This window comes from Triturus cristatus, chromosome 11, assembly GCF_964204655.1.
Source record: "Triturus cristatus chromosome 11, aTriCri1.1, whole genome shotgun sequence".
NCBI lineage: Eukaryota > Metazoa > Chordata > Amphibia > Caudata > Salamandridae > Triturus > Triturus cristatus.
The window spans coordinates 110,884,044-110,907,397 of NC_140594.1; the positions used below are offsets into that span (position 1 = coordinate 110,884,044).

The 23,354-nt window shown below is 47.9% G+C and overlaps 1 protein-coding gene across 2 annotated transcripts in view; it reads right to left on the reverse strand.

Annotated features, from left to right (window-relative positions):
* The window catches only part of KLHL22 (kelch like family member 22), a 209,889-nt gene that overhangs the window by 106,919 nt on the left and 79,616 nt on the right, over nucleotides 1-23,354 (reverse strand). For both annotated transcript variants that reach the window (XM_085633380.1, XM_085633381.1), the window contains exon 5: nucleotides 13,811-14,003. In XM_085633380.1, the coding sequence (XP_085489506.1) occupies nucleotides 13,811-14,003 (193 nt within the window). The remainder of the gene's footprint in view (nucleotides 1-13,810; nucleotides 14,004-23,354) is intronic.

A 23,354-nucleotide genomic window follows, 5' to 3' on the forward strand; every position in this document is an offset into this window, starting at 1 on the left:
TATGTAGTCTCGCGTGCGGGACTATGAAAATGCAGGAGGCCATCATGCCTATCAACTGCATGAACACTCGCGCAGGAAGGGAGTGTTGGGGTTTGAACTTTGAGATCAGCATTTGCATGCCGTTGATCCTCACTAAATTTGGCTGAGCTGTGGCTGCCAGTGTGTCTATGGTCGCACCTAGATACTGTTGGACGTGTGCGGGTTGGAGATGTGATTTTGGGTAATTTAGTGAGAATCCCAGACTGTGAAGAAGGTGAATGGTGCGGGACATGTGGCTGGCACATTGCTGGGCTGACTTTGCCTGAACAAGCCAGTCGTCCAGGTAAGGGTAGACGTGAATGTGTTGCCTCCGTAGATGTGCAGCCACGGTAGCTAGGCACTTTGTGAAAACCCTGGGTGCTGTTGTCACGCCGAAGGGAAGGACTTTGAATTGGTAGTGCTGCCCCTGAATAGTGAACCTGAGATATTTTCTGTGTGACGGGTGTATGGGTATGTGGAAATACGCATCTTTGAGGTCTAGCGTGGCTAGGAAGTCTCCCTATCTGAGCAGCGGGAGAACCTGCTGTAGGGTGAGCATGTGAAAATGCTCTGAGAGGATGTAGTGGTTGAGGGGTCTCAGGTCTAGTATAGGTCTGAGTGACCCGTCCTTTTTTGGTATTAAGAAGTACAGAGAGTACAACCCTGTCCCCTGCTGGTGGACGGGCACGACCTCTATTGCGCCTTTTTGCAGCATACTTAGCACTTCCTGCTGTAATAATGCTAAGTGCTCTGAGGACATAGGACGGTGCTTTGGCGGTATTGTGAGTGGAGGTTAATTCGAGGCAGTAACCGTGTTGGATAACATCTTTGACCCACCTGTCCGTGGTGATGGTATTCCACGTGGACAGGAACCGCTGGAGTCTTCCCCCGACAGGTGTTATATGGTCGGGGAAAAGGGAGAGGGCGTCACTGTTTGTTTTTGGGGGAGGACCTGGTATTGCCGTAACCGCGTCCTCTGCCCTTTGTGCTGGAGCCACGATATCCACCTCGTGTGTTCTTATCATAGGTACTTTGTGTGCCCCCTTTATTGTAGGTTTGCTGTGACCCTTGTCCTCTACCCGCTCCTCTATTTCCGGGGCGACGAAAGGAGCCACTACGAAATGTCTGCGTTTGCAGAGCCCCCATTGATTTCGCAGTGTCTGTGTCTTTTTTTATCTTTTCTAGGGTGGTGTCAACCTCTGGTCCGAATAAGTAGTCGGGGTTGACAGGCTGATTGAGAATGTTATTTTGAACCTCAGGTTTGAATCCGGAGATTCGTAACCAGGCGTGTCGTCGTAGCATGACGCTGGTGTTTATGACTCTCGCAGCTGTGTCGGCGGCATCCAGTGCACACTTAATGGATGCGTTTGTGAGAAGTTGTCCCTCCCTGATGAGGAGCTCCGCTGCCTCTTTGTACTCGTCTGGTAGGTGTTGGAGTAGGGTCTCTAACGTGTCATAGTGTGAGCGATCGTAGCGAGCTAGGAGCGCCTGTGTATTGGCAATGCGCCATATGTTTGCCGCCTGGGCTGCAATCCTTTTGCCGGAGGTCTCTAGAACCTTGGACTCTTTGTCCGGGGGAGGAGCATCACCAGTTGTCTGCGAGTGTGCCCGTTTGCGAGCATTAGCAACTACGATGGAGTCCAGAGGTAACTGGCCTCTAATGTACGTAGGGTCCCCAGGTGCAGGCTTGTATTTTTTCTCGATCCTGGGGTTTATTACCCGTGCCCTGGTGGTTTCTTTGAAAATGTCCTTTGCTGGCTTGAGGACACCTTTCAACATGGGCAGAGTCTTTACAGTCCTCTCTGAGGATGCGAAAGTGTCCACCAAGAAATCGTCCTCGATTGTGTCCGAGTGGAGTTGCACTCCATGATTGGCTGCGGCACGTTCAATGAGGGCGTTGAATGCAGCAGTGTCCTCTGTGGGAGACGTTTTTGCGCCATAAAGCTGCGTGTCCTGTGTATCCAGAGCGGCACCTGGGTCTACAGGGTCATCCCAAACTTGATCAGGGTCCTGCTGGCCTTCAGGGTCCATATCCCTGGGGTAGGTGGTGTCGTCACCCATGTAGTCCTCTACTGCATCCGTGTCGGAGTGCGTTGGAGAAAAGGACTGTGGATCTGGGTAAGAGGTGTGGAGGCGTTCATAAAGAACGGGTTCCGAGTCCGCCGGCAGTTTTTGCTTTAGCGGGATCCTGTAAGAGTCCAAAGCCTGCTCGGAAGTGATCTTCCGCTTTCGGAGCATGAGCCTGCCGGTGTCGGCGTCGATGAAGTGGGACGGTGATGTCCCAGTAGGAGAGTGTTCAGTAGATGGGGGCCTTGTCTGGGTGACACGTGTTCTGATCTGGAATAGTTTCGGCGCCGTGGATGGAGGCAAACCAAAGGTGATGTTGGTTGGTGCCGAAGGTGCCTTTTGAGCCTTTTTCGGCTCAGAGCCCGACGTGGCCTGGAGGGCTGCCTTTTCTCTGATGCGTTGCAAGGACGCTTGAACTTGTCGCACCTGGAACGCCGACGGTTCTTTGGCGCCGAGTGGTTCCGTAGAGGTAGGTGTGGACTTCTTTGGAGCCACAGGGTCATCGAGTCGAGGAGAGGTAGTAGCTGTCGACGGCGTCGATGATTGGACCGTAGTTGCTGCTTTCGAGGTGGATTGCGATGCAGCGTCCATTTTAACCTTGGTGGTCGGTGCCGATTGTTTCGGTGCCGGGGGCCGAGGCGCTTTGGCGGTACCGATGGCCTTTCTCTTTGGGTCGGCGCCGACATCGGCTGCAGCGAGTTCGGCCCCGAAGTCCCTTTTGGTGCGGTCGGAGCCCATGCGCACTGTGGTCCAGGGGAGGAGTCACCTATCTCAGGATACTTCAAAGACTCTTCCAGGACAACAACGTGCAAACATCCGGACCCAACACTAGGCGGCGATTTATGCACAGATATGAATTCAGCAGCCCACATGCCTCGAACAGTACGTTACTACGCGTGCTAGTATAATGCAGTAGGTTACAACGGGGTCGTTACAACGACCGTGTTGTTACCACGCATGGCTTTACATCGCAAGTCGTTTCTACGACTTGCGCTAGGTGGCACGCTGGACTTAGGAATAGTATAAATTACTATTCCTACTCCAGTTAGCGCAACAGCAGGGAATGTATTGGATTTAAAATCCAACACATTCCTTCGTCTTGCACACCACCTAGCTCAAGTTGTAGAAACGACTTAAGATGTAAAGCCACGCGTGGTAACAACGTGGTCGTTGTAACAACCTCGTTTTTACCTACCTGTGTGGTAATAGCAGAGTTGTAAACGCTGTTTCCCGGAAAAGTGTAGGTAAAGATACTGACCAGTTCATCCATAGCGCATTGCCCATGAACTGTGGGTGTGGGAACCTGGAGGCGAAATTTGGACGTTTCGCATTTTCAGAAGTGGTGAATAGGTCCATCTGAACGGCGCTCCATTGTTGGAAGTATTGTAGTAGGACTTGCCAGTGGTGTTCCCACTCATGGACTTGTTGATGCGTCCTGCTGAGTAGGTTTGCAGATCGGCGTCCGCTCAAGAGGTTCTTCACCAGAAGGTGTATACGTCAATGGATAGTACAATGCCAGTTCTCCTGCGCTAGCGCTGTCAACAGGGAAGGTTTATGCCACTTTGAAGGTAATACATGGCAATCATGCTGTGTGCCTTGATAAGGACTACCCTGTTCCAATTGATTTTGGGAAAGCCTTGAGAGTGAGACGTATGGCCAACAGCTCGAGATAGTTGATGTGCCACCCCTGATAAGGGGGGGCACAATCCCTGTACTGTCATATGGTCCAGATGTGCCACCCAACCTTGCTGTTCCACCACTGCAGACAGCGAGGGACACTGGCCTTTACTACTGCTAGACCTTCCCAGTAATCCTTTGCTACTGACCAGTGAACCAAGAGGAATTCCTGCATTAGGTGCATGTGGAGCCTGGCGTGGAGTACTATACAATACAAGATGCCATAATCTCTAGGAGGTTTATGACAGTTCTGTAATTTGACCAATGGGCTGAAAAAGGGGTAGGAGGTGAAGGAATGCCAAGAACCTCAGCTGGCTGGGGTAGGCTTTGCCTGTGACTGCGTTGAGTAAAAGCACCAGGAAGGGCTGGACCTGCAAGGGTTGTAGGTAGGACTTGGTGGCATTTATAGTGAATTCCAGGCTCTGAAGCAGGGAAATTGCATCTTGGGTGTGAGGTAGGCACTGTTGCGTGCCTGCGCTCTTGATCAACCAATCGTAGAGGTAGGCAAAACGTGCATTCCCCCTCCTTAGATGAGTGGCTTCCACTGTTTGGGACTCTGTGAAGACCCTTGGAGTGGTGGTAATTCCAAGTGAAGCACTTTGAATTGATGATGATGACAACTTACCTCAAAGCGGAGGGAACACCAGTGGGTGGGCTGGAGGGGGTTGAGAAAGTAAGCGTCCTTTAGGTTTAGTACCTTCATGTAGATGCCTTGTAGGAGCAGAAAGATGACATCCTATAGGGTTGTTATGTGGAAATGTTCAGACAGGATGTATTGACTGAGGCCCAAGTCTGGCCTGAGGTAGCAGACTTTCTTGGGGATGAGAAGTAAAGAGAGTAGACGTCCTTGCCCCGGTGGTGAGGGGGCACTATTTCAATGGCTCCCTTGTGGAGAAGCACCTGGACCCCTTCCTCTAAATGTCTGCGATGTTCTCTGCTGAGGATACGTGTTTGGGGTGGGATGTTGGGAGGAGTTGGGAGAAGCTCTAAGTAGCCATGTTGAATCACTGCAAGCATGTACTAATCTGATGTGATGTGATTTCCTCCCAGTGGGAGAGGAAACCCTGCAATCTCCCCCTGAAAGGTGACATGATATGGGGCAGGTAGGCGCTTAGATGTGGAAGCCCCTTTGCCGGATCTGACCCTCCCCTTGTTATTGTTGCCACAATAGGCACCCCTTGTGTACCCTCTGCCCACCTGTTGGTGGAAAGACTGCTGCTGTCTCTGGTATGAGTGGGTGAGATCAGGGAAGTGGCGATGACCCCTCCTCGAACCTGCTGCCTTTGAAAGGAGCCTCTGGAAGCTGGAGTTGAAGGGCACCCATTGATTTTGCAATGGCAGTGTCCTCCTTTATGTTCTCCATCATCTCATCAACCTGAGGTCAAATAGGTGTTCCACATTGAAAAGCAGGTTAAAGGCATGCTGTTGAGCCTCCAGCTTAAACCCCGAGATCAAGAGCCAGGCATGGAATCTGAGTGCTACTCTGCTACGCCGGGAGGTTTTGCTTGTGGCATCAAGGGCAGAACACATGCAAGTGCTGGAGATGGTCTTGCCCTCGGACACTATCTTCTTCCCCCTTTTCCTGAAGCCCTCAGGTAGATGCTGGACTGGCCGAGTGAGGGGTAGGACAGATGCCGATCCTCTTCCTGGGGTACCGACACTACACCTTAGTGTCTACACCGGCCGGTACTGTAGAGGCCCAAAGCTGACCCTAATTGGGTTGTTGTTGTTTTTTCTGAACTACAGGAACCACCACATTTTAGGGTGCTGTAACGGTGGTCACCACTCACAAATTACTGTTAGTGACCACTACCAAAAAGTGTAGGTAGTACTTCACAGGTCCTGAAGAATTGCCATCTATTTGATATAAGGGCAAGAAACATGTCGACCGCCATTACTAGCGTAGAACCTCACACCATAGAGTGAACATACATGCATATATCTTTTTAATTAGGGAAGTGGCCAACTTCATTAAAATTATCTTGAATGGACCATCTCTCCCTATCTTAATTCCACATTTCCCTACACACCACCATCACCTACACTGTTCTAGGGCCCCCACACGCACGTCACCCAACGGCTTCAGGAATAAAGATCTCCGCTCAGTAGGCCCCATCACGGGTGCCTGATCGGGAATTGCAGCGCCGACCCGAGTAGGAGCAGACCCGATGATGAAGCAAGACACCTAGCTGGCTGGGTGTGTGAGGGCCTTTTTCCGAAAAGGGGGAATACTCTCCTTCGTTTCTACTCCATTTGGAGTATCTCAATCTTCACCAACAACCTCTTCTTACATTAGGAACTGCATACCAGTATTGTTTAGATATATCCTTGGGCATGTATGCTGGACCTAAATAAATAATAGCCCTCCTTTCCCTTATTTGGTTCATATGTTTCAGCAGCTCCTGTATTGCCTCCCACTGGTCTCTATCAAAGCCGGAGTACAGTCTCATGGAATTGGCTATGGGTCAGTGGGTAACTGCCCCTCTAGCCACCATCTTGAAGGCTGCATTCAGTTTCTTGCTCTCCTTTTCAGGAGGCGAGGCATCATCTGTGGCTTGAGATGAAGCCCGCTTGAGGGAGATATGCAAAACCATAGAATCAGGTGGGACATGACCCCTGATGTAGGCTGAGTCACTGGGTGAGGGCTAGTAATTTTTCTCCACCTTGGTTATTACTACTCTGGCCTTTATTAGTTCTTTGAAAGTCTCCGGGGCGGACTTGAACATAACCTTCAGCATGGGCAGACACTGCAATGTCCGCTCTGATAGCATCTTCACAACAAAATTGTCTTCCTCGTGGATGACATGCATATTCACTTTATGAAATATGGCTGCTCACTGAATGACTTTGTGATAGGCAGTGGTACTGTTGGGGGGGGGGGGGGGGGGAATGTCCTAACGGAGAAATGGTTGAGGTCCGGGTCGCCACGGGGATCTATATCGTAGTCTTCCCAAGGGTCATCGGTGGCCCTGGCCCAAAGGGTGTGTCGTAAGAGTCAATAAGGCTGAAAGGAATGCCTGAGCCATAAGGAGTGTGTGGGGATCCCTTTGGTGACTCTGGTGGAGGCAGTTGAAGTTATGTGGTCGTAATGGTGGTGGTGTAGGCAGAGGAGGCGGTGGTGGTGGAGGAGGTGAAGATGGAGCATAAGCGGGAGGTCTGATGTCCCGGACTCTATGCTTCGTGGGCACGGGTCCTGGAGGAGCCTCCAATGCAGGGGTCTCCTCAAATGCCAATCTCCTCTTTCAAGAAGAACCTCTGTGGGTTTTGACAGAGGTTTTTCAGAATTCTGCCCGGTAAGGGGATGGATAAGAGGTGCTTCTGCCTCACATCAAGCCCCTCTTGTAGCCTCAGGAGATTGTTCTGCTCTGAATCCTCAAAGCCGCTCGTTGAGAGTGTTCTTGGCAGAGACGATGCCTTTAAAGTCAATGTGGTTTTAGGTGCCTGCATCAAGGAACTTTTGGCTTCGAGTGAAGTCAAGACTCGTTGTGGCCTTGGGAGCTCAACAGCTGCGAAGGATAGATGCCCTTAGACAGGTCTTCCTTCTGGTCCAAAGCCTTTGTTCAATGCCTACTTGAGCCTGATGGGAGCAGAGGCTGTGTCGGCTCCAGTGTTTTGCATGGGGTTTGATGCCAAATTACCCCTTGAGCGGTGCTCTGCTGCATAATGGTGAGGCTTGGAGCCGACCGTACATAGAACCCTGCCAGAGGCCTTCGTTCAAGGGTCGCTGGTTGTGCAGATCTGTGGAGCCTCCTCTTCCTCCTTATGATTGGAGGCGCTGGAGGAGATGGCCTCTGGGCTTTGCAACGGCTGATGAGGCGGGATGGCTGAAGGGATGGCGTCCTCACTTTGTTCAGCCCTTTGAAGGGGTCTTGCTTGCAAAGATGTTGGGCGTGTTTCAACAGCGGACTGGTGGTGAACTTAACACCTCTCCCTTGGGTTCCCGAAAAGGCTTCTTCGACCAGATGGTGAAGCAAGCTTCACACAAGATGTCATTGTGGTTGTGGAAGAGAAGAAGTTGCAAATCTCATGATGATCAGACTATGGTACTTGGCATGGGGGCAGTACTGGAAGGTCATTCATTCTATTACCCTGTGGGAATCTGCATTCACCGATTTGTAAGGTTGATGCAAAGGGGTACACAGTCCCGGGAAGTACACAAGCTCCATTGCGTTTGGGCACTTGATTGGTAGACATTGGGTCTCCAGAGAGTGGCGCTAAGAAAAAACATGGACTCTAGATGTCAAAGTTTCACAGTGTAGGTACAAATGAAATGTGGAGAACACGTACAGTCTCAGAGCTCTGTTGGTACATGTCCTAAAAAGGTGAAAAATACCATTACAACATAGAGTGGGTGGTCATGTGCATTGCCCAGTAAGGGGTCAATCACAGTGCATACCGTGGTACAAAGGACTTCTTAGAAGAAAAACAGCTTGATGACACTAGATGACAGGAGTATGGATAGCATGTGTATTTACAGAAACACATGCTACGAACATGGCATTCTTAAATTCTAAACAGGAAAACTCAGAATGGATTCCAGAACAGAGGTAGCAAACAGCAAATGTTGGGGGTGTGGAGGTTGTGGTGGATAAGTTGGTTCAATACAATGTATCACTAGGCTTTCAAGTTAACCAAGTCCCTTTGATCCCCCACCTAAAAAAAGAACTCACAACTGTCTTTCCTAATTTTTCGGATTACAGAAATAAAAATGGAAATTTACCCAAGGCAATAAAACACCAGAGCCGAAAATGAGTTTGATTTGGGACATTACTGAGAATTCGAGTTTTGTGATTTCAAAGTGTCACACCAAACTGAAGCAGCTCATCCTGCAGTTCAATCAGATCAAGCTTCAATTATTAAAGAATAATTGTGTAAGGGTTTTGTCCGTGGACTGGTGCAAAGTGTGCGGCGTTCAAAGCTGCTTCTCTGCACCGCTGCTCCTACTCTGAATTCTTGCCTTGGAAACAACGGCGCCCTAGGCTGGCTCCATCTTGGGTTTCCCCTGACGTACTAGAGTGCAGGGAACTGTCGGGCGATCTCTCTGCATAGCAATACTCTGCAGACAGGAAAGAAATTATTATGGTAACTCGGTCAGTTTATTCTTAGATTTTGTCTTTTGGTGATACTAGATACTGGATATTTTGTACCTACATTCTCATCTCTGAAACTGTTATTGCAGACTCTTTATCCAGGCCATACCCTGAATCTGACAATTCCATGTTTGTTGAGAAGATCATACTTTCTCAAGCTTTTATTTCTGTGACAACATCCTCCTTTCTTGCACTATTCATCAAGAGACTTTTTTTCCAAATAAAGTATAATAATGTTATGTTATATGAATTTATTTCGCGCGCGGATACTCAACAGAGTATCCCGGCGTGTACTTGGGAAAAAGAGACATAGACCAGGGCAACAGCTAGAAGAGAAAGGTTTTTAACTTTTTTTTAAAAAAATTGCAAGATCTTGAATGCCGCACAGCGCCAAGGGTAAGGCATTCCATACCAAAGCAGCTTACCGCACAAAGGAACTCCCACCAAGCCGTTGGCGTTTGAACCTAGGGGTCTGCACCAGAAGTTGGGAAGAAGACCGCAACTGTCTCACTGGATTGTAGAAAGCAAACCTCTTCTGTAGGTCGGCAGGACCCGAACCATGAAGAGCCCTATGGGCAATAGAAAAAGTCTTAAATTTTATTTGTGACTCCACAGGGAGCCAGTGTAAGGTGCGCAAGTGAACACGCACACTACACCTGCTAGATAACCCCAGCAAAAGTCTCGCAGCCGAATTTTGGACAACCTGCAATTTATTCAAAAGGTAGCCGGACATGCCTACATAAAGTGCGTTGGCATAGTCCAGGCGGGACAAGATCAAGGCGCGAACAACCGTTTCTTTAGCAGGTTTTAGAAGAAGAGGAAGAAACTTCCTCAGAGCTTTCAAAGTGCCAAAGCAGGTCCCAACCAACTTCTTAACCTGGGTTGAAAAAGACAGGTTCTCATTGAACCAAACCCCCAGATTTTTAGTAGCATTACACTAGGCAAGAGGAAGCCAGGGGGCCATAACCTCACTCTGAAGTTAGCAGGAAAAACGCTGTACAAGAGGACCTCTGACTTCTCTCCAGTACACTTTAGCTGCGCCTGAGCGAGCCAGCGAAAGACAGAGGACAAACAATGTTGAGCCGAGAGAACTGAATCATCATCCCCTTCCCCAGGAGAACAGAAGCTGGGTGCCGTGGTGTGGTGAGCAAAATAACGATGGATTAAACCCAGATCTGTGACTGGGGGTGAATGTTTTGCCAATGTGCAACATTCCGTCCATCATCTTGTGTGTTTTGCTGTTCGCCCTATGTGGGAAGGGTATGCCCAGACGTGGGTCCCGTGCTCACTACGCCACTGGAGTCAAGCTATCCTGGCTGAAGAGGGGTGAAACCCCGAAACCGGTCCTAGGATGCTTGATTCCGGTCCAGGGAAGACATGGCTTGACAGTTCGGGCTGGACTGTTCCCATGAGGCACAGGGTCAAGACTGATTTGCAGAGGGCCATGTCTGAACTGGGGTGGCGTGGTGAGCAAAATAACGATGGATTAAACCCAGATCTGTGACTGGGGGTGAATGTTTTGCCAATGTGCAACATTCCGTCCATCATCTTGTGTGTTTTGCTGTTCGCCCTATGTGAGAAGGGTATGCCCAAACATGGGTCCCGTGCTCACTACGCCACTGGAGTCAAGCTATCCTGGCTGAAGAGGGGTGAAACCCCGAAACCGGTCCTAGGATGCTTGATTCCGGTCCAGGGAAGACATGGCTTGGCAGTTCGGGCTGGACTGTTCCCATGAGGCACAGGGTCAAGACTGATTTGCATATGGCCATGTCTGAACTGGGGTGGCGTGGTGAGCAAAATAACGATGGATTAAACCCAGATCTGGGACTGGGGGTGAATGTTTTGCCAATGTGCAACATTCCGTCCATCATCTTGTGTGTTTTGCCATCAGCGTAGGCCATCACCTTAGCCCCTAATGACTCCGCTAAATAAATCAGCAGAGTAACATAGATGTTAAAGAGAAGGGGACTAAGGGATGACCCCTGCGGGACCCCAGTGGCCACCCGCTGGGGCACAGAGGCACATGGAGGCAGCCAGATCTGCTGCGAGCGGCCTTCCAGGAAGGACCTGATCCAGCCCCAGGCAGACCCGGATATACCATTCTCCGAGAGGCGATCCAGGAGCAGAGAATGGGGCACAGTGTTGAATGCCGCCGAGAGATCTAGCATGACTGCCGGCATCCAAACACTTGCGAATAGCCTCTGACACCTCTAGCAGAGCTGATTCCGTACTAAACGAGGCCCAGAATCTGAATTGAGCCGGATGAAGCAGACCCGAGACCTCGCCGAAATTGGTCAGTTGATTTGTGACGACCTTCTCACAGACCTTAGCCAGACTTGGCAAAAGTGAGATAGGACGATAGTTTCCCGGAATCAGCGGGTCAAGGGACGGCTTCTTGAGGAGAGGGAGAATTTGTGCCAGCTTCCAGGAAGCCGGGACAAGAGCTTCCTGCAATGACATGTTAACAATTTGATTAACTTCGGGGTTGATGGTATCCGCTGCAGCGTCCAGAAGTCTAGCAGCACAGGGATCCGTTGGAGATCCCGACTTCAAGGCTTTAAGAATTTTAAGAGTACAGGCCAGATCTATTGACTCAAAGGCTGACAGCGTATTGGCAAGACCAGCTACAGACTGGTCAGCCGGGGGAGCCGTGGGCGCCGTAGTACAGGCAGAGAAGGAAGCTTGTATAATGCAAATTTTGTCCAGAAAAAATTTAGCAGTAGGACTCCGAAACTGGCGCAGCACGAGCCTGGGCACTGGGAGACATAAAACTTTGCACAATAGAGAACATTTCTTTAGATTTATTGTTGGCCTGATCGATAAGTAAAGTGTAGTAACAGCTTTTAGCGACCGCTATAGCGGTGTAATAGCTTTTTTGTTTGGATCTAAGTGTGTGTTTCGCCATAGGGCAGTAACTGCTAGAGCGCCATGCTCTCTCCAGTATTTTACATTCATGTTTCAAGGCTCTCAGCTCTGGAGAGAACCAAGGTTTGGAGGGGGACTCTCTTGCCAGCTTAGGTCGGCCAGGTGCAGAAAGAGCAAACACGGAGTCATAGATCCAGTCCGTAAACCAGGACACATTTCCCTCCAGGTCTTGCTAAAGAGAGGGCCGAGAAGCAGCCAGAGTACTGACGAACTGGAGAGGGTCAATTTTACTAAAAGTAGGAGGGCGATGGCAGCCAACCAGCCTAGCAGGCTGGGTAACTTCCCAAGAAAAACATATAAGGAAGTGGTCCGACCAGGAGACAGGCGAAGGCTTGACCACCTGGATAGGGAAGTTAGAGCAAATGGGGTCTAAGATGTGGCCCCCTTGATGGGTGGGATGGGTGACCCATTGAGAAAGATGAGCCAGTTGAAGGGTGCCAAGGAAGTCAGCAGAGTCTCCGGCCTCAAATTGATCGAGGTGAATATTCACATCACCCAGAACCAAATAGCGAGAAAAACGCAGTGCTCGCTCAGCCACCACGTCCCCACAAGATTTAAGAAAGGCGTCAGCCGGACCAGGCAGGCGGTAGATGAGGGAGCCACCTAGTGTGAAATGGGCCGAAAACTGAATGCTGAAGTCCAAAACTTCACACTCGCCCCAATGCTGGAGGGTTCGCTATGAAGAACCCAATTTTCCCTGTGCAAAACGGCCAGGCCACCCCCTCTACCAACTGGGCGGTCCACACGATGAATCTCATAGCCAGCAGGTGTCGCCAGCGCAACAATGGGGTTGGATGAGGAGTCCAGCCAAATCTCAGTGACAAACAGCAAGTCCAATGAATTGTCAAGACCAGGTTGAACACGTCCATGTAGTGCTTCCTCAATGATCTAGCATTAATAAGAGCAGCTCTAACGAACGAGGCCCTCAAGGATTCATTAGGTAAATTGCTAGAGTGAAGCACTGGCGCAAAAGTAAAACCACAATCCAAGCAAACAGAGTCCAAATTAAAAGGCATAGCGCGGGCACTAAATGAAGGGCATAAGGGAGGCCTCAGTGATTTTAAAAACTCACCCGATAGCTGCAAAGCATTACCAGCAGGAGACCCAACTCGGGCAGCATAACTGGCCCTGGCCGCTGACTTGGTGCTGATGGGCGCAGACGGGCTTGCCTTCGGTGCGCCATCAGCGCGTCCGCTGCGCGTCCGAATAGAGGCCATTAACTAGGGTTGAGTGGGGACGGCGTGCAGCGACTAGAGCGCTGACCGCGAATGGCGGGAGGCACAACAAAATGCCCGCTAAAACTAGGCTGGCCTCAGAAAAGTGCAAAGTGCAGGCAGGACGAAGTAAACACACTCTGAACGTTAAAAATTAGCAGCAATTCAAAGCGACACAACAGGCAATGTAATGACCCCCCAAGTAATTCCCCAATAGATTAATTTTTATTCAGAATAACCTCTTTCTTCCCTCTAAACGTTCACAACACATAATTCAGCTCTATTATGACTCCTTGATACCTGAACTATAATAACTCACTCCACACTTCCACTAGATTTTCTCCTTTCTTTGCCTTAGCTGGTTTCATTGTCACACCTTTTGAGACTCCTTGTAAAATGAAGATTCGGTACCTGCAGTACAGAGGCTTCGCATGGATTGAGAGAAACCTTGCAATGCAACTGCTTGTAGAAACTTAAAGTTGAAGCATTCTCTTGGAGTAGCATTTTCTTGTCCTGCCTATTGTGGAGTCATCCGTGCCCAGCAAGTTGTGAACGAGGATGAGCAATAACCACCCTTTAGGTAATTTTTTTGTAGTGCTGTGTAGAGTGCTGAGAAAGGGTGTTATATGCATGCTCTACTGTAGCTATGGTTTGAATCACAGGAGATTTGTATTGAGGATTTTCTAGGAGTTGAGCTGTGTCTAAAAAGGCAGTGTGCAATGAGGTCTTTAGTAGAGAAGTGCACCCTGTGTCATGCATAGTTTCATTCTTCAGGGTAGCAATCCACTAACTCTGTGCGGCAGTGTTCATCTAACTTACCTCTTTTTCCAAGGGTGCCACATAGGTCCACATGTTTGTGCTGGGATCATACCGCTCCACTACTTTCAACTCTTCACGGTAGTCGCGCCCACCAACTGCATACAAATACTCTCCCACAGCACACACACTGAGGTCAGCATGCTCCTGCTGCATTGACTGGATCTGGAACCACTTGTTGTGACGGGGGTCATATCTAAAACAAGGAAACCACTGAACCATAATTACAAAACCTCACCCAAGCCCCCATAGGTAAAAGTCTCTTAAAATCCAAGGCACAACATAGTATACACTGTGAAAAGAAGAGTTTGCTAACATTCAGGATCTGCAATTGTATCTCCCTTTGCACAAATACCCTCCAAGGACATTAACTAGGGAAAGAGAGGAAGCGGCATCGCTGGTTTAATGAAGCGAAACGCAGCCTATCTTTCTGGTAAACAGGACGGAAATATCTGTCACGCAGACAAAATGCGAGCAGGAAAACAGAATACTGAACTTATTACCTGAAAGTCAGTGAACATAAGCATGGGGGAGGCAGTGACAAAGTGGGGAGTGCACAAGAAATTAGCAGAAAACAAAGCAGGTTAGACAGGGAGAGAAAAAAAAGCAGCAATACAAGGGTGATGCATAAAGTAACAAGCATTGGCAAAGTCACTAGGTCTCGCCTATTAGCGCTACTGGCTTTGGCAATGTTTTGTAGCCATGATGTACAGCAGTACAGATGCTTTGCAGTGTGGGTAAAACTAATTTCAGACTGCGATATGGCTAATGTGCTTTTTTTTATATATGTTTTTGACACGCTGCTATATGAATGAGTACATATCATTGTCAAAGTCGGCATTGCCCATGTTTTACAGCATGATTAAAAGGCAATGGAAGAGCCAATAGTCAAGACATGATCTATTGGCTTTGCCAATGCTTGTTAGGTCTCGGCACAACACCAATGTGACTTTGAGCAAACCAGCTAACCTCGTCATGCATGAAAAAGAAAGATAGATATTTGGCAAAAACTCCTATTGCATAAAGAAAGCAATTGTGCCTATGTCCATTTCGTATTGAAAATAGATTTGGAAGCACATGAGTTGTCACCATAAAAGCAGATAACATCTGTTGTCACAATAAATACCAATTTCAAATGAGAAAGGGGCTTCTTTGAAGTGGTGTGGTATAGTAAAACATAGTTACAAATGGCAAGATGTTCTACATGGACGACAGGGAAGAAGAAAAAAATAAAGGTAGTACCTCCAGCACGATCAGCGGAAGGACAGCAATCAAGCTGAAGCAATCAGTACTTGGTCTATGCTCCAGCCGAAAGGAGAGGATTTGAATGCAGCATGTGCTGGCCAATCCGAAGGCAGCAAGTAAGAGCGACAATTAAGTCAATGAATGCAAAGCAATGGGCAGGGTACAAGCCCCTTGTTGTATACAATATCTCTTGTAAGTGAGAGTGCATGCAGTGCGTGCGCTGTCACAGACAAGACCGAAAAAGGGACTGTGGCTGTTCCTTCTTCTGCACTGTTTTTCAAGACGAGCAGTGATCAGCAAAAAGGCGATATTTATGGCAACAGGTTTATTATTTTCACGCTTTCAATAATAATTGAAAGATAGACACTCTGAATGTTTCTGCATGTTCTGAGTCACAGGGATTTAAAAAAATCTAATTTGTACTAAAAAAATTGTAATATCTTTCTGCAACAAATATCTAATACTTTTTTGGTGTTTCTGCACTAGACATTCAAAATGTTGTTTCTCATGTTTGCAAACATCTTGTCTTTTTCATATTAAAGAGAAGCACAAGAAGGATCTAAGTGCCTTGTGTGAAGGGTTATGGTGTGACCAAATACTATAAGGAGTAAAGTATCCCCTGTCATACATGATAAGGATATTGCAAACCAACTCAGAGTTATAGGACTTTAAAAAGTAACTTGACCTTTGGCATTGTTCCTCTATATTGTCACGAATTTCCTTGTTGACTTTCAATATCCTTATAATGTACTGCAGGGGGAACTTTATTCCATATATTACCAGGCCCCTTCTGGCTGTAGTGACCCTTTATCTTCCAGACCCAAGCACAGTACCACGCTGCCTAAGCAGGGTGCTCAAACTATTTTATGGCAGAAACACATGTTATGCCTTTTCTTTTGACTACTCTGGGTCTCTGACTATGGGCTGCTTTTTCGCATATCTGGTGTTTTTTTCTTATCTGTAATGTTTTCTTTTCACTTAAACCATGTTGATTTAGGCTAGCTCAGGAGGTTAAAGCAGTCCTATAATATTCCTGGTGCAGAGGTTTCAGTCTGAATACTAACACAGCCACCTTGGCCTTTCATCCTTCGAAGGTCAGTAAAATGAGACGTCTTAATAACTTCTGTTTGTGATTTAAGCTGCCTTTTTTCTTTCTCTGTTTTTCCTAATTCCATATAACAGCCTAAGCAATTCATTAAAATAGAAATAAAATATACATCAATAAAAAGTAAATTATAAATCGGCATTTCGAGATAGAAAGATATGTTGCACCTCCCACTCTGAATACAATTAACTAAATATTTACATCACATCAAAGATGCTTTATTCTACAGTACATGTCATTAAAGCGTTACAGATAAAAGGTTAAAACATTTTATAATTAACATTTTAGTGCAAAATTCCCAATATAATACCAAGACATTAATTCATGGGTGAACGAACATTAAAAAGCTAAACTTACAGAGGATCTCAAATGGTCACAGAAAAGGCTAATAAGAACAAGATGGAATCCACACTTCACAATGGGCCGAGTGCACATACATGAATAAGATGATGTTCCTTTTTAGGTCTCGCCTTGCGTTAGCAGCGCGCATGCGCTGCTCTCATCATGCGAGGGCTTTTTGTAATCAATACGCTTTAGGAAGGGGACTTGAAGCCCCGCCCATCTTTTTTATTGGGTAGTGTAATCTTCCGTGCGAAATGCTGGCTTCTAATTGTAATGGAGGCTACTTAGTCCCTCCTTGTTGCCGTCCTGTCCACTTTTGGCCCCGCCCACCCGGACTGGATCTTTTATCTGCGGCGTTATACAGTGTCCTTTAATTAGCCGGGGAAGCACTTTCCCCCATTTGGCCGCGAAGTCCTTCCAACAGTCCCCCCTGCTCCCAGATTGCCCCCACCTGCCTATGCCAGGCTGAGGCAATGTCCTTTTAAAATGATTCCCCGGGCCGCAAAGCCCTACGATAGTCCTCCGTGCTCCCCGATTGCAGTTGCCTTCCTATGCTACACTGTATTGTGTCATTTGAAGTACTTATACATCACTTTCCACCACCCTTGCGAGGCCTACATTGGTTTCTGGAAATTCAGTTCTAAAAACGCGACAGTTGACTCGGCTGTTGTTTCCTGCGACATTGTTAGTTACAGGGAGAGAAGATCCCGTGTGCAGTGGAGTACTATCTGTCAGGCGCCTGTGTGTAAGCAGGCAGCGGAGTGCAGTGCCCATGAAACAGGGGCGGGCGCAGATTGGCTGGAGCGGGGTCCATATGGCAGGTAGAGGGGCTGCGGTCTTCTGAATGCAGCCCTCGCTAGACACCTGACACCGGGTGACGCTATCTTACAACCGAAGATAACCCTACAGTATATCCTTGTAACACCGGGGCTGGGGGCTGCGATCTGTGACAGTGCACTGGTTTTACAGATGTGACGGCGTCGGGCGCTGCACCCGTGGAACGGGGCAGAGGCCTCCCCCTCTAACAGAACCAAAGCCAGCACATCTGGAACACCAGCAGGGGCTGTCCCCGTGGAACCGGCTGACCCCTGAACCCTGCTACAGTCGCTGGGGTGGGACCCACCTGTAACAATTGTGGGGGCTCTTAAAAGTACGTGGCCCGTACTCGTATAACAGTAAACAAGCTGTATCCTGGTGCACACAGGGCGTGCAGGGCTAGCACTTGGCATCTGTGTAGCAGTAGCTGGCCTGTACTAGGGTAACAAGCGGGCCGATACCCATGTTACATAACACTGACATCCCAATTGTAACAGCAACTGCCTGTACCCGTGTAACAGTAGCGGTATGTAGCCGTGTATAACATTAGCGGTCCTGTACCCGTGTATAGCATAGGTGGTTAGTGGTTTGAATCCGTGTAACAGTAGCGGTCTGTACCCGTGTAGAGCATAAGTGGTTAGTGGTTTGAATCCGTGTAACAGTAGCGGTTTGTACAGTGTATAATATTAGCTGTCCTGTACCCGTGCAACAATAGCGGTCGGTATGTGTGTAACAATAGCACTGGCCTGTACTCGTGTTACAATAACACTGACTATCTCTCTGTAACAGTAGTGGGCCTGTAGCTGTGCAACAGTAGTGGGGCTGTAGTGTGCAGCACAGGGTGTCCCTGTGTAACCATAGCCGGCCTGTACCCGTGTAACCATAACAGGCCTGGACCCGTGTAATAACAGTATAGGGTGTTCCAGTGTAACAGTAGTGAGCATGTACCCAAATAACAGTAGCGGGCCCGTACCGGTGTAATAGCAGCACAGGCCTGTGTCCGTGAAGAATAGAAGCGGGCCTGTAGCCGTGTGAAAATAACTGTCTTTTACCCGTGAATAACAGTAGCGGGCCTGTACCCCAGCTGTATATGGTGGGCCTTTGGCACTTTCCGTCCCTGTTGTCAGTGGGAATAGGCACTCCTTCCTGCATACAGAGAATGTCCCTTTCCTTTTACTTGTCATCACCCGTGCCTTTTCCCACTGTTCTTTCCCTACCCCAGGAATCCTTTCTTCTGCACCACCGCACTCCCACCTCATTTGCGGGCTGCGCGGTGATAAGTCAGCCCCAGTGTCAGGTGGTTTTGAATCAGACCCGGAGCCTGGGGCTGGTGCGCCTCATCCGTGGTCACAGCAGGATGCGTTGTCCAGACAGGTCAACAACATGTGGGGGCAGGCTGCAGTGTGTGACTGTGGCAGCCTATGGCGAGTCTTTCATTAAGTGCACTCGAGACATACCACTACGTGTGGCTTTAAAGGACTTGGGGTGCGGGGTAAAGGTGACTGACTTTTTGCCAGTACACACAGGAGCGCTTGTCTTCTATTTATTTATGAAACCTCAACAGTTCTTCTAGCGCAGTGCTTTAAATGGGCCGGAACTGTCCAGTAATGAGTACCAGCACTTTTTTTATTTTGAGAGGGAGGGTACCAACACTTTTCAAGAGAAATGAAATACTTTTGATTGCAGAGTACCGGTACTTCTCAGAAACAAGCAAGTACTCTAGTACAAAGTACTGCACTTCTATTTTTCCATTTCAAGCACTGTTCTAGCGCTTAGGAGACCCAAGAACGGTGACAGAACACATTTCATGGAGTAAATTAACGTAATTGTAAATTAAAGGATGCGAATCCGGGCAAATCTCGCGGTCAAATTGCGCATTGCTTAATTACCCCCCATGCTGAGGTCTGTCACTTCAGTGTGCACGGTTGGCACACAGTTCAGAGGTCTGCACCTCGGAATGGGCATAGCACACAAATGTCGCAACGTTTTACCCATCAACGAGGTGCGAAAATGGCATAAATGTAATGTAGATGACATGATGTGTAATTGAGATATCTATTGTGGTAGGGTGATAAAATATGACAGGTACATTTAATTGGGTATGAAAGTGCAGTACGGGTAGGAATTTGAAGCCAATCAGAGAAGGGCTTACCTGAAGCACGCGTCGAGCACGTCATCTGCTGGGGAATAAGTCTGTTGTGATATTGTGCTGGGAGAAGTGAGGAGAGATGTGTTTAAGGCTGGCAGAGTCTGCAGTCGGACGTGGCAAATAGATATGCAATCGAAGTATATTTGAAGTAGGAAGTCAGAGCTTACCACGGTGTGAAAACTTTCACCGTTTATTTATTCAAGCATGCGTTCGTTTCTCTGATTTGTATAGCGCTGGACTGTGACAAAAAGCCGCGCTGTAGCGCCAAGTCTCTCAAAAGCCAGTAGTTTGCCTTTTCGGGACTTTGAAGCCTAGTTAACGTTGTCTAATAAATAGCTCTGGAACATCATGGGGTGAGAGTGTCTCTCTAGGGAAGATTCTTTGCCATGCTTCACAGGAGCTGTAATGTTCTTCATGGGGACCCTGTCCTCTAATAACAAGCATTAAAAATGCAATAGGTCTCGCCTTTTATTAAGTTAAAGCCATTTGCTTTACTATACAATACCATTAGCAAAGCAAATGGCTTTAACTTAATCAAAGGCGAGACCTATTGCATTTTCAATGCTTGTTCTGTTTCCAGCCGAAATTTGCTGCGCACGTATGACCCACATCCACCTTAAGAATTTTGCCATCGGTATAGCATACCTGAGTGATGGATCTGTACAGAGAATACGGAGAGCTGTACTACACGATATTGTATCCATATTCCTGTAAATTTGCACCTGCCATGCTTTGCGTGGCCCTACGTATGCAGGGCAGGAAAACAATACATGTGATAAAGTTTCTGCTTGGTGTGCACATATTTTACATTTGTTATCCTTTGCAGTGGACCATTTGGATGTGAAGCACTTTAGGGGTAAGGTTCCTGATCTAAATTGGAAATACAATTTCCGGTCCAAGGGCTTTGTAATAGCATCCCAATAAAGCTCAAGATTTGGGAGAGATGTAATCTGTAGGTGAAGACCTGTAAGTGAAGTGGAATAGTGGCACCTACGCTGTTCTTATGCAATCATCTCCCAGTATATGTCCTTAAGTGTGTCTTTTGTCAGGAACAAGGAGAGAGTAGGGTTATCCCACAAATGTGCAAGGCCCATTCCATAGAAGAGGCCCTTCAGATTCCTCAACCAGCTGATTTTATGGAATTGGTCTGTATCAAAATGTCCCTTAAGCCCTCAGCATAGTCTGTCAGTTGCGGCGTACACCATAGCCTACGCCAGTATAGAATAGGTCATAATCTGGCGAGGTATGCCATAGCATTCCTACCTATATCGCTTCTTAGGGGAACAATGGGTGTACTTTGCGGTAGACTGGTTATCGCTCGAAAAAACATTCTCAGTAACAGTTAGCTGCAGCAGATTTTCTAGGCCCCATAGCTCGGCACCATAAAGGGCCGAGCTCACCACCTTGGTGTTATAAATTTGAAGTACTGGGCTAAGTGGTTTTGTGAGTTAAGTTCTAAATTCCTTTCTTAGAATGCCCGCTAACTGTCTGTGTTTTAATGCCATGGCATCAACATGCAGCTTCCATCTCATGTCCTTCTGCAATTTTATGCCCAAATAGACAAATGCATCGAGCTTCTCAAGGGGAAGCCCATACATGAATATTTTGTCTGTAAAATATCGATGATGATTAAAAGCCATGAATTTTGTCTTGTCAGCATTAATTTTTAGGCCTCGAAGAAGACAAAATTCTTCATATCTTCGCAATGCTAGTTGTAAGCCACTTGGAGTTTTGGAGAATATAAAAGTATCATCTGCACACATTAAGATCGGGATCGTTCTGCCAGCTAAAACAGGGTCGTCAGTGTGGGTGGCAGCCAAATAATTTGCCAATCCATTCATGAAAAGGGTAAATAGCGTAGGAGCTAACACACATCCTGAACGGACGCCCTTAAGTACTGGGAAGGGATCTGTCTTTTCTCCCTGCACCCCCCATCGGATCTGTGCAAAGTTGCCCTCATGGAGGCGAACAATAAGGGAAAGTAAGTCCATTGGCATCCCTAATGCTTTCAATACCTCCCACAGTTTAAGCCGTGGGACCAGGACAAAGGCTGATTTCAAATTGACAAAAGCAGCATGCATGCTGCCCTTGCCGAGGGCTACTGTTCGCCAGTATAGTGTAACAAAGCGAAAGACCTGGTTGATTGTGATTATGTGTACCCGAAAGCCTGCCTGAAGGTTGCTAATAATGGAATTTTCATCCATCCATACATGAATCTTGGCAAGGACAAGCCGAGCCACCACCTTTTGTATGGAATCTATGAGGCTTATGGGTCTGTAGTTGCCTGGCGTCGATTTATCTCCTTTTTTGTATATTGTGATTATCTCTGCTCCCCGCGAGGTGACCGGAATGGGAGCGCCATGGGCAATAGCATTAGCTAATAGAAATATATATTGGGTCCATTTAGGTCTGTCCGACAAGAACATATCAACAGGAACGCAGTCTAGCCCTCGTGCTTAACCTCCTGTAAGTGAATTAAGGGCAGCACTAACGTCTGCCTCATCAAATACCTTAACATTAGGGTTGAAATATATCACTACAGATGCACAATCCTCTATTTCATCACTAGCATATTGGATGGAAAAATGCCTAACCCATACATCCAGATCAACATGATTTTCCGGCGGTGGTGCCACCCCTCCACACCTCCATTTTACCAGATGCCAAAACCATTGTGAGTTTTTGGTACCACATGCACGTTTTAATTCCAACCACCTATCCTCATCCCAGGCTTTTTTGGCAGAAAGGGTGACGTTCTTATATGCGGTCCTAACAGTTCGCACTCTAGCCACATTACCTGACTTGATAGCCTCACTAAGGGCCCCACGGGCGTGTCTACAGTCAGTACTGTACCAGGGGTATTTTGCTTTGATTTTTTTTGTCCTGGCCTTACTTGGTCTTTGGAAGTACGATATAATTTTTTTAAATAATGTATTGTGCAATAGTGTAAAATCATTTGACGACTGATGTTTAAGAAAGGATGTCAAGTAATCAGAGGAGAATGGATCACTTGTCCTGTTTTCCCCAGGGTCTTAGGTTCTTGCAGTCTAAAAACCCCTCATTCACGTATTTCTCGTGGCAGCGGTATATCTTGGTTATCTGCTTTTTTTTATTACGTGAAAAGCATCATCATTGGGTCTTCTCTGTGCTTTCCTCCATCAGGAGGGAGACCAACTGATTATTCACAGTAGTGATCAGGGATGGTGATCAGGAGTTGTGAGGGTAAGGGTGAAGTGAGCTTAAAAGTGACTCTTTGCCTCTGGTTCAATTTTATTTCGTCAGGGGTAGGGCAAGATTAACAGTAATGCGGTGCGTAACTAGAAAGGCTACTGATCTATAGCACCTGTGAAGAAAATGGATGGTCAAGCGGTAGACATGTTTCAGCCCTTTGGGTGCCTTGTCAGGTCGGAGGGCTTTATTCAGGACCGGGTTGGCAGGTCACTTTTGCGTGGCTTGCATGGGTAAGTAGTTGCACTTACCCTTCTTCTTAAAGTGCCAAGTAGGGGCGTGGCTAAGATGGCAGCGAGTGAGGCGCGTTTCTCTGTCTCTCCGGCGCTGTCCGATAGATGCCTTCAGCGGTCCTCTTTCTGGGGAGCGGCGACGATCCGTGAGCTTTGTGGAACCATCCGGCCCCGGCCTTGCTGCAGCCCGGCGGCCCTGCTGATTTGGATTGACGGCCGCGATCGGCGACGTGCCCAGAGGTGGTCTGGAGGCGGAGGCGGCGCTGACTGGGGCTCACCCCTTGGATGGGCTGGAGTAGACGTGGAAAAGGTGGTGCGGCCTGCTACATGGCCGCCATTTGCATTCCTGGCGGACCCAGCCCGGCGTCTTCCGGCCCTGCGGCAATTTAGCGGCGATTTGCGTCCTTGGCGGAACCCGGTGCCATCAAC